The sequence below is a fragment of the Aedes aegypti genome, chromosome 1 (genome assembly GCF_002204515.2).
Source record: "Aedes aegypti strain LVP_AGWG chromosome 1, AaegL5.0 Primary Assembly, whole genome shotgun sequence".
Classification (NCBI taxonomy): Eukaryota; Metazoa; Arthropoda; class Insecta; order Diptera; family Culicidae; genus Aedes; species Aedes aegypti.
Genome location: NC_035107.1, coordinates 281472372 through 281489791, shown reverse-complemented (window position 1 = coordinate 281489791; position 17420 = coordinate 281472372). Strand labels below are relative to the sequence as shown.

The window sequence follows — 17420 nt, the reverse complement described above, 5'->3', positions numbered from 1 at the left end:
TTCTCGCCTTTTTCATTAACTGTTATGCGGTCATTCAGGTCAGAATTTTGACTTGAATTATTCAAAATGATCACCAACAAGAATGGACAGGGGATGTTCTTCCGTCAAAATACATAAGCATCGAAGAGAAGTCTTCATACTTGATGATGCCAATATGCACCATCTTCATAAATTTGCATTTCATAGATGATTCACCCTTCTTTTAAAAATAAGCTGTTCTTTCAACTTATCTTTGCTTGTCTTGGCTGAACTGGCTAAATTTGGTTACAATTATGTAACTTTAGTTTTGACATTCGACCGTTGGTTCTTCAAGTTTCCAAATGGTAATTAATAAGCAATGATAAGAGTTTTTAACACGATAAGTTGTGCTCTTTTTCGCCGAGTGTCAATTCACCGAATGTCGTTTCTTTAAACATCAATCAACCGAATGCTAATCCTCCGTAAATTCTTTTTTTCTAGAATGACTCATTTCGGGTCATCTGATATTCACCCTTCTTTATTTGGTTGGCGGTTGGTTTTGGAATCCAGAGATGGACGTCACAATGGCGTATAGTGTCCCTACTCTCGTTCACCAAGGCACTCTTAGTTTCGTCTTGATTTTATAGAATTCCTCAAACCGTAAAGGTTCCCCGAGATGATTTATGGGAGCCTTGAAGCTAAAATGAGAATTGCACTGTTGTATGTCACTTCCCTCGCTAGATTAGTGTTTTTTTTTTGTTATACAATATTTAAATTGGATTCTTAGCTGTGATTTGAAGGGAATAAGAAAATCATCGTGAATTCAAACATTTTCAAATGCTGAAATGTTTCATTTACTACAATTCACCCAATGTTAATCGTTAGGCGATTTTTTAGATTTATATTGACCTCGTTAATATTTGTCATCATATCATAACGAAAATATTTTTTTACATTCTTTTTATCCTTGCCTGTAATGTTTAGTTTTATAGCCTAAATTTGAAGACATAGTTTTGCGATCTATAGGGAGCAGGATCCTATTCTTGGCATTTGCGATTCACTTTGGCAGTGGGGTTTTTGAAAGCTACTTAGCTCATATTTGGCCACAATGAGCGTCGTACTGTAGTGCCTCTTTTTGCTAAATTTCAGATAATTCGGCTGAGAAAAACCCGTGGAAGTGCCCAAGTAGCTCTGCACCCTATCAGGCGCTTATTTTCTAATTAAATCTCAAATAAATGGCATGTGCAATTAAATTTTGGTATCATAATATTCGTTGCGACAAAGTGAAGCTATTCAGAAAGATCAAACTGGGGTTGGTAGAATTGAATACCGTCGTTTCAAAATAATTTCTAGTTGGCAAATTTGACGACTTTTCAGAGCTAGAGTACTTACATACTTGTCAAACTATGTACGAATGCAAAAGTGGTCGATTGACATAGGCTCTCAGCTATTAACTATAGACTCATAACGCCGGTAAAAAGAAAAACATATTTGGTTCATAGCTGTTTGAAGATATCTTTTGAAAAAAGTGTTTTTAGAAACATAGGGAGTCAAGAATGTCTATGGTTAGCGTGACATAATTTGTGCTGAGCATCATCGAAAGAGAATGAAAATTGTATACAAATGTACTGAAAAAGGTCGTCGAAAATGGAAGATTTGGCTTTCCGGGTAATGGTGCATTCCGGTAAATGGTACATTCCGGTAAATGGTTTTTCCGGGTAATGGTACATTCCGGTAAGTGGTATTCCGGTAAGTTGCATTCCGGGTAATGGTATAGAATCATAGAATCTCCATAAAAGTTATAAAAGTAAAGTTGATTTGAGTATTGTACCTTTTAATTCAGCTACTCGCATTAACATAAATGGCACTGAGGAAAACTACTAGTGGTAGTCGAAATACGCGTATCTGTCAAAAGATAAACAATTAGGGTGGAACTGAAAGTAACAATACTCAAATCTACTCTTTTGAATTCTTCTTGATTTACCGAACTGATAACATTGAAGAATCCGCGAAAAAGTGGTGTTTTAATATCAAAAACATTTGTGCTTTTCTACAAAAATATCGATCCTTCTTCGCATTCTATAGTTTTTGGATATGGCTGGAGTATCGGATATAGCTAATTAAAATCTATTTACGAAAAAAAAAATCAGTCTTTATTATCTCCACCTCACTTTCTCCATTATCAATCACTGTAAAATAAGAAAACCCTCATATCTCATTCCTATTCAGGACACGGAATCCATCCTTGTAACACAAAATAGCACCAGCAGAGTAGTCTACGATGCAACAACGACCTCCTTCCACGTCGTCCTCGACGGTGATTGCTGATGATGATAATGCAATTCCTTCGTATTCAATTGACCCCACCACCGGGTCCGGAAACAGAACCACTCACCGAACTCGGGGGCACCAGCGCCGGTGGTAGTTTGGTTGTCCTCAGTACAAACTCGGTTGGATCTGCTCCCGCCCCGCTTGGTGATCCCACTGTTCCCCTCGCCAGTAGCTGCTGATCCCTTAATTGATTGTTTTCCGCCTTGAGCATGCAATTTTCCCGCCGGAGCGCTTCCAACTTCCGGTGCAATCCATCGGTCAGTGTCAGCATTTCGCTCTTCCAGCGGTCCTTGAGCTGTTCGTTCGTCTGCAGCAGTCGGTTCAGGTCCTGCTCCCGGGCTTGGCTGGTCCTGGTGCATTTTTTTTCGGTTTGGAAGCACGAGTAAAATTGAATTGAGACAAAAAGTGAAGATATTAGCTTGTGGAAGGATGATACTAAGTTCAAGGCTATAGGCAGTTGAGTGGATGCTGTAGTTGAAGTTGGTTTATGTGCTAAAGTGGCCGTTAAATAATTGGTTTTAAAAATACTTCAGTTTCTACTAACAAAAGCATTGTTACTGCGTTCTGGAGAAGGTTTTCAAATGTTGTATTCCCTTCTCTTAAAAAGCTGTTGTTCACAGATAAATATATCAATATAATACCAATGGAGGTACTAAAACATTGATCATATTTTTCTGGTCATAGTATTATATACTATTGCTTCAAGTTTCAAAGCTTTGGATCCAATCTGAATGGAGACATTTCTCTTTCAAAAACAATTCAAGCAGTCCTTTCTATCTAGATAGTGATTGATGGTTTCTTGCGTACTGATGAATGACATGCATACATTTGATCCATTGAGCTAACTAACGTTTGGTAAATTTGTTTCTCAAAATATTATAGAAAAATATTTTTCTGAAACTATTGAGAACCACAGTAACACGTCCAAAGCCCTGACGAAGGTGGATAGTTGTGATGGCTATGACCGTGATCATCATGTTAAGCACAAGGACAATACTATATCGTGTCAGCACTGAGCATGCAGTCCCTCTAGCACGATGTAGGTAGCGCAACTCATGTTAACCCTGGCGAAGACTATTCACCACCCAAGACAGGCAAAAGTAGAGCAAATGCGGATCTTGGAACGTAAGAACTTTGAATGAACCCGATCATGTTGGGATCCTGGCTCGTAAACTGCGGAATGTCGGCGTGAACGTAGCAGCTAACCATGAAATACGCTGGCCGAACACCGGAGAACGTGAATTCCGAGCGGTAGAACTCATCGCCAATACTTCACTCAAGAACTACGTCTACTACAGCGGCGGCAAAAGGGCCGATCGATGAGTTGGTTTTATATTGATTGGGAAGCAGATGAAGCGAGTTATTCTGTGGAAACCGGAAAGCGACCGAATCGGTGTGTTGAGAATAAAGATCAAGTTTTTCTACTACAGCCATATCAGCGTATAGAAGGGTAACCAATATATTTTGGACCCACTGGTCCATTTTCCAACTAACTTCCACGTTATTATCAAAAGAATAGCTAAATTCGCAAGCCATTCGGAAAGATACGACTACAGTCAAACCTCCATGAATCGATATCAGAAGGGACTATAAACTCATGGAAACATCGGGACCATCATAGTAACCATGATTTTCAGTATGTATGGTTCTTCTTCTCCTTGACATTTACGGCCTCACTGGGACAGAGCCTGCTTCTCAGCTTAGTGTTCTTATGAGCACTTCCAAAGTTATTTACTGAGAGCTTTCTTAGCCAAAGTTGCCGTATATCGTGTAGTAGGTACGATTATACTCTATGCCCAGGGAAGTCAAGGAAATTTCACAGTAGGCTGTTTTTTATTTGAATTTATGCTGCGACATTTACTTCCCTTCATTCTGTTTTACTCGTTCTTTGAATAAAGTCGGTTGTGCATAACACTCTGGTTATAGTATTTTACTTTGTTTCTACCGTGAAATTCCGTCGGTTCCGACAGGTTATGGGCCCAGCAAAGTAGCTATACAGGCCAGAGAAAACGTGAACAGTGGTTCGTGGAAGTTAAGTATTTGACGATGGACATGGATCTGAAAGCTGGTGCGGTTCGTTTGAATTTTCAAAATTATGACTTGTGGAAGGAACGAACGAAACAGATCTTGATCCGGGAAGGACTTTGGCGCGTCATTGCTGATGATCTTCCTCCAAGAAATGGTCGGACTGAAGCTTGGATTGACAAAGATGAGCGAGCAGCGGCTACGATAGGATATCTGGTGGAAAACAGTCAATTGCAGCTGATCAAAAATGCTGTAACGGCACAAGAAACGTGGAACATATTACGTGAGTATCATGTTCGGCAATCGTCTGCTGGAAGAGTCGGGCTAGTAAAACGCTTGTGCAGACTGTAAATGGAAGAGGGTGGCAACGTGCAGGAGCATATGATTAGAGTGGATGCGTTATTCGATAAGCTCGCTGAAGATGGTTGTGATATTGCGGAGGAGATGAAGTGTAATTTCATTATAACCAGTTTGCCAGAATCGTACGATAGTTTTGTGACGATGATTGAAGGCTACGCTGGAAAACTTACAGAACGGACTGTAAAAGCAAAGCTGCTCAACGAATATTACAAACGCCAGCACAAATCTGAGATGCAGGAGGAGAAAGCAATGAAGGTAGCCGCCTTGAAGACAAGGAATGCATCCCGGAAGGAATATGACAAGGAGGACGATCGGCGCGTTTGCTTCGAATGTGGTAAACCAGGACACATAAGGAAGAACTGCTACGTTTACCTTTCCAGGTTGGCAGAACAGCAAGGAATTGTTCGTGAAGCAGGAGAACCGTCAGGAAGTGAAGCAAAAGTGGCTGTGCAGAGGGACACCGATCGTTCAATATGTTTCTTGGCAACGGATAACACCCCAACTGACGGATGGATTATTGATTCTGGAGCATCGCATCATGTGTCGTCGGATCGGTCATTCTTCGCTAAATTAACTAGTGTATCGAGAGAACTCTGTTTAGCAGATGGAAGAGTAACAAAAGTTGTAGGAATCGGAGAGGGATATATTACTGGATTTGATGGTAGTGGAAATTCAGTAACAGTAAAGCTTAAGAATGTTCTGTTGGTCCCAGAACTAAATTGTAATCTTATGTCGGTTCAGCGTATTGTACAATCAGGAGCACGTGTTGAATTTGAGTTCGGTAAATGTCGTGGGAGATGTGTTAAACGGTGTGTACTGTACGAGAACCATGAAATAAACATCGAGGAGGAGTGTTGGAGCATGGCGATGTTTAAAGAAAGTTTGAATTTTGAAATTGAGTCACAGTATGCTGTTTTTTATTTGAATTTATGCTGCGACATTTACTTCTCTTCATTCTGTTTTACTCGTTCTTTGAATAAAGTCGGTTGTGCATAACACTCTGGTTATAGTATTTTACTTTGTTTCTACCGTGTAATTCCGTCGGTTCCGACAAAATGAACCAACATTAAGCAGGATCCACGCTCACACGCTCACGAACCAACAGCGACCGATTTGCTCACAGATTCTTGCATCGGAGAACCAGAACAAAACAAAAGTAAAAAGAGCATGATTGCTGGATGAGCAGAGTCTGATCGCAGCCGTTCTTTTTTCCGTTCATAGCTATTTTTGTAAATAATTGGGTGAATTATAATTATAACAGATAGATTACAAACAAATGTACGACACTATTGAGAAAACTGACCGAAATATGGTGTTACAGTCGATGCTTATTATAACGACATCGCAAGGGACCATCGTAATAGGGAATTGTCACTGTAGAGAATAGTTATACCATCAAAATATTTTTCAAGGGACCGAAAAGTGTCGCTGTAGAGAGCTTTTGTCGCTACAAAAGTTGTCATTATAACGAACTTCGACTGTATTGTAAAAATATCACAGCGAATCGGATTCATGAGTGCCTGTCTAAATAAAATGCTGCGATGCCCTCTACAGTATATTTATTCGGGCGATCGTGTGTAAAGGAAGAACGCAATCGCACAAAAGAAACCACCGATGCGGTAGCATTTTTCTGTAGTGCATGAACAGACTCTGTTTACAGCACTGCCTACTTTGCACACAGGATTATCCGTGTGAATAACCCTTAAAAATCATATTTTCGTTCATAACTTTTTTCCAAGAATTTTGACATTTTTTGTTTGTTCCACAAAGTTTTTTGTCATGAAAAAACCCGTGTTTTTGCTGAACATATCATCACGCTATCTTTTAAAGTAACGAAGTTATTTATGAATTACACTTTTTCAAGCGCTAGTTTAGGCCCCTATAGCTGCCTTTCGGCGCAAAATGGCGCAGACAACTCCTACATATCATGAAAGAACCATATCTTCCCTTTCGGCAGATGATAAAAACATGTGTCTATAAGTGTCTTTTCATGAGTTCTTACTATTGAACAAATAAGCCTTATCAAAACGATTTCTACCGATAAGTCCTTTACTTCAAGAGATAGAGAAGTGCGATATTCAGCAAAAACACGCGTTTTAAGATAGCTAACAACTTTGTAGAAGACTCAAAAATTATTAAACATATTAGTAAAAAGTTATAAACAATAATGATTTCAAACATTTTTCTTGTTTTCTACAAAGTTGTAAGATATCTTTAAACGCGTGTTTTTGCTGAACATCGCACCTCTCTATCTCTTGAAGTAAAGAACTTATCGGTAGAAATCGTTTTAATAAGGCTTATTCGTTCAATAGTAAGAACTCATGAAAAGACACTGTTTGGATGCCTTGCCGGTGCAGAGCTCTTCTATCGCTAAACACACACTGCAAATCACGGTGACACGTCTTTTATGTGTAATAAGTTTGAATCAATAAACGAATATGTAATTCTATAAAGGCCTAGTTTGTCGCGCGGGAAATCGAGCCGAAACCAAGGGGTGGATCACTCCTGATGCATTTGATGTATCGAGCAATTTTGATGCATTCAAATGCATTTAAATGTACACTTGTAGCTCAAATCATGGCTTGCTCAATCGTTTGGGTGTTGTCCTTATCAAAGTGTCAAACTTGGTATTCCCAACATTTGAAAGAGTTATTTCGTTTTCCAAGAGTTGATCAACAATAAGTTTCGTAATACTTCCAAATTATAGATGTTTATGAATCGAATTCGAACACCTGTGAAATACAGTTATAAATGTGGTTTGATCCAAATACTTTCGAAGAGGAAGAGTGAGCATCTGTTTAGAAAAAATGAAGTAGTTCTCCGTGTTAATCCAGATTGCGTCAATGCTTGATTTAAGAGTCACCGGGTGCCGCCTGTTATGATCTGTAATGAGTGTATATCCTAGGTTTAAAACCGAACAAGGTATATTCTTCTCACGGGATCAAGCGTAAATAGTCAGTGCACGTTTCTCAACCGGGGGTACTCGGATCTTCGACCTAGTTGAAATTGTGAGACTGGAGGCAGGTGACGAAGTGGAATTACGCCTTTTCGGAGGAACAAAATATCATATCCAGCGGATCAGTTGGATGAAAGAAAAAGAAAAACATCAATTTCAAGTGTCCTTTGTGCTTTCAACCACCATAAAGCAAATTAAAAAAGAATTATGTTGTCAAGTAATTTCTATTTATTTTTTCTTGATAAAAAAAAACATCAAGCGGATGTTTGTTAAATAGCTCGATCAGAACTACAGATCTTGAGAGACTAGTTTTTGCCGCTGTCGTCCGAATTTAGTTAGGTCACGTCGCCTTACAGACTATGGATTTCCCACATATTGGTTTCTGACTACTCCTGCTTGCAAGGATGCAGTTTCGTTTCCATATGGAAGTAGGAAAAGGCTCATAATTAAAGAATTTCTCAAAGCCTCAATGTCTCGAATTTCATAAATGCGTAATGATTAGGCATCAAATGCAAATTGGAATGGTACTTTCTCGGTGGCTTCTTTCTCGATAATCTGTAATAAATAACGATTAGCAATGAATTCCAATAAAAAATAACGAACCATTTTCAAACATTCACAACAAACAAATATGCGTTGCTACAGAACGATACGCTGTTAAGTTGGTGTTGTTAACGTCATAGCTAAGTTGATTGGAATGTTGAAAAAATGCATCTGATGCAAATAAATGTACATTTGATGTACACTGAAGAAGTGATCCACCCCTTGGCCGAAACCCTACCACTTGCTCGATCAGGCACTTATAGACTGATGTTTTTATCATCTGCCGAAAGGGAAGATATGGTTCTTTCATGATATGTAAGAGTTGTCTGCGCCATTTTGCGCCGAAAGGCAGTTATAGGGGCCTAAACTACCGCTTGAAAAAATAATAATTCATAAATAACTTTGTTACCGTAAAACGGGGTAACTTTGATAGTTTTTTCGAAGAAAACTTGAATATTTGTGCATGCTGTTTCAAAGAATAATAATTTATATTTTTAAAACAAGTACTGGCATCCTAGCTATCGATTGCAGTCGATAGATTTCCAAAAGATTTATTATGAATGGATGTATAATTTTTCATATAATCGAAAGTTGGTTTTCTGTTTTGGGGTAACTTTGATAATGGAGTATGATTCGAACAAAATTGAATGAATAACGAACATTTGTAGGGCATTGCATACCTCTAGGCGTTTAACGTTATATGGAAATTTCTGACTTAGATTACAAAAATAGTCCCAGTTTGTGAAAATGCTATTCGCTAAGAGATTTGAGACCGTATTCAAGTTCTATGATAACTAGGCTGTCAAAGATAAGTGGCCAACTATTCAAAACTACATCATTTAGTGTTCGTAGAACTGATTGTTTGTAAGCGTTTCGAAAATGCTAAAATTGTGTCAATTTTCAATATTCGTATAAAAAGCCTCAAATGCACTTGATTCCAATGAAAATAGCTTTGGCATGAAGTGTCATACTAATACTCTTTACTTTTGCATTTGTTTTGCTTAATTGATTAACAGAAACTTCGTTATTTCGTTTAATATGTTGTGGGTCTCGCACTATCAAAGTTACCCGCATTATCAAAGTTACCCCGTTTTACGGTACTTCAAAAGATAGCGTAATGATATGTTCAGCAAAAATTCTTGGAAAAAATATGATTAAAAATATGATTTTTAGGGGCCATTCACATACAACGGCATATATCTCAAAAAGTATAAGAGATAGAAAAATCATGTCTTCGACAAAGTTGTTTCAAATTGCCAATTCTACAACTTTGCCGAAGACACCAGAGCGGTTCCACAGAAAATGACGACTTTTTTCCCAAATTTCATTTTTATATTTTTTGATTTGGATGAAATTTTGCACATGCTTTCTTTATGCCCAAAAATGCCTTTTTGCATCATCGGCTCGCCATTTTGACTCTAGCCTTACTTTTGAGAAGGGCCTAAGAAAAATAATCCTAAATAATTTACAAAAAAATTATAACTTAGAAACGGTTTGTCCGATCAGTTGGGTGTCTTTCACAATGTTTTAGGTTATTGTTGGGACTATCTGGAAAAAAATGTACACGGTAAAAAAATATGTTGTAATTTTTTATATAACGAAAATAAAGCTTAAAAATCAATTTTCTGAAAAATCGTATTTTTGATTTTTTTTTTTATTTTTCATATGTTAAAGTAGACAAAAAATGAAGTCTTTTGCACAGTGAGTCAAGATGGAGAAATCATGGACAAAAAAGTTATGATTTTTTAAAAAAAGGTTGATTTTTCAATATTGTCTAAATAAACTTTTTGAATGCTTTTCGACCCGATTTTATGAAAGTACGCAAAATTTTCAACAAAAAAGGCATATGAGAAAATTTTGCTAATTGCTACCGAAACATTTGAAAAGTTTATTATAACCATTTTCAACAAATTCACCTTTTTTTTTTAAAATCATAACTTTTTTGTCCATGATTTCTCCATCTTGACCCACTGTGCAAAAGACTTCATTTTTTGTCTACTTTAACATATAAAAAATCAAAAATACGATTTTTCAGAAAATTGATTTTTAAGCTTTATTATCGATACATACAAAATTACAACATTTTTTTTACAGTGTATATTTTTTTCCAGATAGTCCCAACAATAACCTAAAACATTGCGGAAGACACCAAACTGATCGGACAAACCGTTTCTAAGTTATATTATAATGACCGAAAATTGAAAATTACAGTGGGATTCCGTTTTTGGCATGCTCCGTTTTTGGCACCCCCCGATTTTGGCAACAAAAGGGATCCGTTTTTGGCAACAATTTTTTTTACACTTAATTTTGAGTAGAAAATTGATATAAACAATAGTACATTGAGAGTATGTCTCACTAATGTGCGGTAAAACTTGAACTAGCAACAACTATACGGGATTACTGTTTTTTTTTTTCTTCGCTTAGTAGTAAGGCAACCGACTAAAAGAAAGATTACTTAAGATGACTGCAAATGATGTCTTTACCGATTTATATTTATATGTACAGTTGCATATCAGGAGCCTTCCCAGTAGCACGCTTCATATTGATCGTAGGTACATGTAATATAGTGTCTTTTGAATTAGAACTATACAATGCTTGCACATTAAGGTGACACGGGAGACCGTGTTATTGTCCCTATCTTTTGTCTCACTCTAACAATCACCATCAAAACTTTTCAGAAGCAAATCTCGAGTTTAAATGAACCGACGATGCTGAAAATTGAATAGGTTGTGCACTACATTATAGAATTATAGTAATACATTTTTCGCATCGATATATGGAGTGGTACTTGAGATTTGCTTCCTCAAATGAATAGGATGTTTATGATGACGCGGCTTTGAAAGTTCTATCACTACTCTATAATTGCTTTCTAGAATAGGTACTCTGCAGACAGGACAACAAGTAATATGAAAAATCTTTTAAGTTAGATCAGTGATTAGATCAAATATATTCTTATTATTTTATCAAAACTTTTCAAAAGAAAACAATTTTGATTTCCAAGAGAATGTGTTTTTCGACTTCACAATAAATTTATGTCTATCCTTTGTCCTTTTAAGCACTTCTAAAATGTACGTACCCTTCCAAAATGATTCAAAATGATCAAGTTGTTTGGTTAGTTGCCATGGCAATGTATGCTCACATTGCACACTCACATTGAGTGTTCATAGATAAAACCTTCAAAGCTCTTTTAAACGTCAAAACGGAAGGATGTACATGGAGCAGTTCGGAAACAAGCATTAATATTTTGTGAAGAAAAGGAAATTATTTGATATTGTATCAAGAGGTAACATAAATGTTTTTATTTTAAACACGTTCAACTCAAATTAGGCTAACAATTTATAGAGCTCATCGCGAGAATGGACAGTTTTCCGAAGAAAAAGCAAAGACGGAGCCTCAGTCTAAAACAAAGGACCGAAATTTTGCAACGCCTCAAGTTGCAAAACTGCACCAAGACAGAACTTGCGAGGGAATTTGGAGTGGATAGAGCCACGATAAGGAAAATTGAAATCCAAGAAGCGAAAATTCTACGTAAATCGTCTTCGATGGGGGGAAGATGTTCCAAGAAAAAATATGTTTCTTCCGGCAAGCATAAAAAACTTGAACTGGCTCTATTTTACTGGTTTTTGAAAATGCGAAATAACCACGAAACTGTTACATCAAGCTTGATTGTGCTTCAAGCCCGGAAATTTGCTTCTAAGCTGCGAATTTCGAGCTCATTCAAGTTCAGCAAGAAGTGGATCCATAATTTCAAAAGGCGATTCAACATCCGAAAGCTGAAATTATCCGGAGAGAAACTGTCAAGTGATCGAGACAACATTGAGCCGTTTAAGCAACAATTTTTTGACTTTGTTAAGGAAAAAAATTTATCAATTGATCAGCTTTACAATGCCGATGAATCCGGACTGTTTTTTAAAATGTTGCCTGGTTATACATTGGTGCACAGTAGCGAATCCTCGGCATCAGGACATAAGGTAGCCAAGGATAGAGTCACATTTATGCCTTGCGCTAATGCGTCAGGGACCCATAAACTGATGCATAAATGCATAAACTGATTGGAAAATCTAAAAATCCAAGGGCATTCAAGAATATTCAGTTGCCATTGCAATACGATTCTTCTAAGAATGAATGGATGACCAGGGACATTTTCCAATCATGGTTCTATAACACTTTTGTTCCAAGTGTTCGGCAATATTCAGCACGTGTTGGAATTGATTCTAAAGCTTTGCTCCTGCTGGACAATTGCACAGCGCATCATTTTGAAGACGAGCTGATGTCAGACGATGGACAGATATCTGTAATATTTCTTCCGCCGAATGTGACACCAATAATGCAGCCAATGGATCAGCATATAATCCAAACGATTAAGCTGAAATATAGAGAAAAATTATTTCAGGAGATCACTTTCTCGTCTATGGATAGTGCAAAACATTTGAAGACCATCAACCTGAAAAATGTTGCATTTTGGCTTCACGAGGCATGGACAGAAGTGTCAGAACAAGTGCTGCGGCAGGCGTGGAGGAATATTGGTATATTTGTGGGCTCAAAGTTGATGCATGAAGACGATGTCCCGTTATCCATGTTGTTCCGGAAATCCAGCGCCACCCAACCGGTTGCACCATCAAATTCAACCGATGAAGATCAGTGTACCGACGACTATTCCGATGCAGACATTTTGGCCTTCGTTAATAACGAAGAGAGTCCAAATAAAGACGACAGTGATGAAGATGATGAGGATTTGAATCAATCAGACACCCCTACGGTTGATGCAGTCAATGAGCCCGAGCGTCCTAAGCATATTCAGCATCACCAGGCTGTAAATAGTCTGTATTATGCTATCCAGTGGTCCGAAGATAATGAATTTGAGTTAAATGATATTTTACACTTACGTAAAATTAGAAGCATTGCTTTGGACAAGTGTGTAAATAATTAAGATTTTTTTTTACACAACATTTAATTTTACAAAATCGAATGAAATGAAATAAAACATTTAAAAAACATGTGTAGTCAGCTTATTTTCCTTTTAAATGATAAGCTACAAATAAAAATTAATGAAAAAATTGGGTTCCGATTTTGGCACGGTTCCGATTTTGGCAACTGAAAATTTTGTTCTTGTTGCCAAAAACGGAATCCCACTGTATATCATAATTTTGTATTAAAATCGCTGTATCTTTAAAACAGTAAAAGTAAGCCTGATTTTTCCGTATACCTTTTTTGTTGTAAATTTTGCGTACTTTCATAAAATCGAGTTTAAAAATATTTAAAAAGTTTATTATGACCATTTTCAACAAATTCACCTTTTTTCAAAAAATCATAACTTTTTTGTCCATGATTTCTCCATCTTGACCCACTGTGCAAAAGACTTCATTTTTTGTCTACTTTAACATATAAAAAAAAAAATCAAAAATACGATTTTTCAGAAAATTGATTTTTAAGCTTTATTTTCGATATATAAAAAATTACAACATTTTTTTACAGTGTATATTTTTTTCCAGATAGTCCCAACCTGAGAGAGACTCGCGAAGAGGAAAAATATCAACGTCATATGCAGCCCAGCTTCCCCTCTCACGAAACGTCAAATGCAGCCAACCGTTTTTATGGCTGAAAAAGTGAAAAGTATTGTGTTCAAAGTAAACTGTTATTAAAAACCTCAGTCGGCGGAGCAGTTTTTTCCAAAGTTGCTGATAAATCTAAGCAGAAGATTAATTATTTCTAATGTCTGCTACGTTTGCTGGCATGAAATTTCACTCAAATGGCTATTTATGATTCGATGTGATGCAAACTTAATCATTTTTTGCTGAGAGGTTCATGTGAGGATTTGAACAGCATGCGCATAATTGGTATGCGCATGCGCATAATTGGTATGCACAAAGTGGAATAAGAAAAAAACTCAGCAATCACAGAAAAAGAAGACCGTCTTCGCGAGTCTCGTCTCAGGTCCCAACAATAACCTAAAACATTGCGGAAGACACCAAACTGATCGGACAAATAGTTTCTGAGTTTTAATTTTTTGAAAATTGTTAAGGCTTCTTTTCTTAGGCCCTTCTCAAAAGTAACGCTAGAGTAAAAATGGCGAACCAATGATGCAAATAGGCATTTTTGGGTATAAAGAAAGCATATGCCAAATTTCAACCAAATCAAAAAATACAAAAGTAAACCAACATTCGAATTCAAATGAAACCGCTCTATATGCAGACTGCAAGCTTGTTGGAAAAATCGATATCTAAATTTAATCGTGCTTTTTCAACCAAATGATATCTGAAATGAAAGTTTAAGTCATATATTTCATGCTTGGTGTATTAGATCACAAAAAAGTAAAGCATACTTTAAATATCATGTAAATATCAATGAAAACAGTGTTTTATACAACTGGTGACCTGTAGCTAAAAATTGTGACGTGCTGGAACATTTCTGAAAACGCCACAAATTCAGCACTGCTGAGGAGGAGGACATTAGAAAGCAGAAGATGGCAAAGTTTTCCAAAAAAAAATTGGCAAGTAATTTGCTCGTGTGGAAAGCGGAACACCCATTCGTGACAACTGGAACGGCCAATGGGTAGGTGTACCTAAAGGAATGCCTCCAAAAGCGTCTACTTCCTCTTCTGAGGTCACCCGATCTTCTGGCCGGATTTGACCTCGTACGCAAAAACTAAAAGTTGGTCCTAGTGTTGTACAGGACCTTATGAGTAGTGTGAAGAGAAAAGTTCGTGCATTTGGATATGGAATTAAAATTAAATAAAATAAACATGGGAAAATATTCATATGTAACATGTTTTTTTACTCCCTGAAAGTTTGAAGATGATTGGTTGAACGTGCGAGTTTTTCCAAATGTTTGCGTTTGTCGCAATTTGATTCCGTACAGCTTTTACTCCAAAAATGTGCTGAAATATTATGTTATGTCCAAAAATCTTCAAAACCTTTTTATTTCAAAAATCTGTGATCACATCTGTAGGCAAAAACAGGAAAATATCTGTGTAATGGCAGATAAATCTGTGTATCAGCGATTACGTTGAAAACATTTTAGCAGAAAAATCAAAAACAGCTTTCAGTATGTAGAACACATAACGATTTTTTGGACAAATATTACATTCGGGAAAAAAAGTTTTCAGGAAAATAGTTCATTCGAGAAAACGTCATTTGGGAAATTTGCATTCGGCGAATGAACTGGTTATCTACTACGTACCATTCTTTATTTGATGGTGATTCTTTCGAGTTTTACAATCTTCTGTAATTGTAGCAATATAAGGTAAGTCGAAAATCTGTAACAAAAAAACTATTCTTACACCCTTTTGAACTGCATCAATTTTCGGGGACAAGGGTAATTCATAAAAATAGCATTCGAAGAAAAGGGTCGCTCGGTGAACTGACATTCGCGAAATCGACATTCGAAGAAAAGCTGTACAATCTAACAAAGTAGCACTTCTCGGTACCGTAGTTTCGGGTGAAATTGATAATTTTTAACTGTTTTCCATGTCTGATTGCTATGATGTTACCAATGCCATACAACTGAATGCAGAAGAACAATAACGACGGTGGGTCTCATTGGCTCATATACCGAAATTTTTATATACTTAGATGTGATTTTATTGCTGAAAATCGTCTCTATAATAAAAAATCATAACATCCTAATTCGGGATGAAATTGATCATTTGTCAAAACCGATTAGGGTAGAAGTACCAATTATGGCTATAGCACCAATTATGGAAATAGTGGTAACAAAAAGTGATTTTTCTTTTTGTTTCACTAGAATATAACGGCTAATATCCACAGGAATGATAAACCTATTTGTATTCGATGGTAACTAAACCTTGATGAGATCATTCGTGCAATAAGCTTCGAAATATGAACATTTGAAAATTTTGTCTCACACATATGTCACTTTCTTAGCAGTATGCTAAAGAATACCCGTTACGAAATGTATGTTTTCATCCGGAAAAACTGCTTCAGCCCATAAATGTATGTTGCCCAGTGGAACAAATTAACAGATTTAGCTGGTGAGCAATCAAATCCACTGTTTTAAGTTGGAAATCGTGTTATTTCCTCTATGTCGATAACTGGTACAAAGAGTGTATGAGAGCCCAATTATGGCGATACTCTGGAGGCGGTTTGTTTACATTTTTTGATCAGTGAAATAAAAGAAGTAAAGCTATTTTACGGGTGACTTCCACGACGGGACGGTTCGGTAAGGCATTATCTTCACGTTTTGTACTCAATTACTAAGATTTTTCGATCACACGTTCGCAAGCGGAAGATGCTAATTTCATGGTTGAGAGGGGTTTTCAGCGACACTCGATTTTTGAATTTTCCCTCTTTTTTCGTTAAAATTAGGCGCTGGAATGGTCATGTGAGTTCATTAATGCTGTTTTGTAGAATAATTTGCATTTTCACTACAATTAGACTCCTTTTCGAAAATTAATTTGCTGCCATGAACCTATTCCAATAAATTGATTTAACAACAATTTAACATATTTTTTTTTAGAAAATTTTATGAGCAATCACTTCATTACATATTCGCGTTGCATTATCAGTCGCTCTGGATGGCGTTTAAGCAATGAGAATATACACAGAGATGTGGAAAAGACATTTAGTGTTCGTGACATCCGTGTACGGTGCAAAATGTTTCACAACTACAAGCGAGTGAGCTCCCATAAGAAGCCGTGTAAATTAGTGACGTAGATATTTTTGTTTACGTTTTTTCTCTTTACTAATACATAGCGATTGCTTCTTCTTCCACACCTTGGTATATATTCTCATTGGCGTTTGAGTTCATTTCGTGCAAATATTCGATAGTCCACAATTGGTACACTTTTATGTCGAATGCTAGGAACACTATTGCCATAATTGGTACGAAGACAACGCTTTTCTAAATCAATTTTTAGAGGCTTATAGTCAATTTAGTACTAAAACTGTTTAAATAGACAGATTCGCAAGGCTTTGAACAAGTAATTGACACCAACAAGTCATGCTTAAGTTTTAGAAACGCGGTTAAAACTTGATTTTTATCCATCCTGTTGGCATAATTGGTACACCTACCCTATAGCTAAGTCTGAAAACAAGTTTATTTAATTATTTGGGATTTTCGTTGCTATTTTCGCGTTCGTATATCGTGTGGCAAGTACGATGATACTCTATGCCCAGGGAAGTCGAGGAAATTTCCATTACGAAAAGAACCTGGACCAATCGCAAATCGAACCCAGACACCTTCAGCATGGCTTTGCTTTGTAGCAAATGCAGAATTTACGGAACTAATA

The 17420-nt window shown here is 36.8% G+C and overlaps 1 protein-coding gene across 1 annotated transcript in view; it reads right to left on the bottom strand.

Annotated features, from left to right (window-relative positions):
• Positions 1-2088: 2088 nt before the first annotated feature.
• The window catches only part of LOC5577195 (trichohyalin), a 55282-nt gene continuing 39950 nt past the window's right edge, over positions 2089-17420 (bottom strand). The window contains exon 5 of the mRNA XM_021837983.1: positions 2089-2639. Within this exon, the coding sequence (XP_021693675.1) occupies positions 2312-2639 (328 nt within the window). The 3' untranslated portion in view covers positions 2089-2311. The remainder of the gene's footprint in view (positions 2640-17420) is intronic.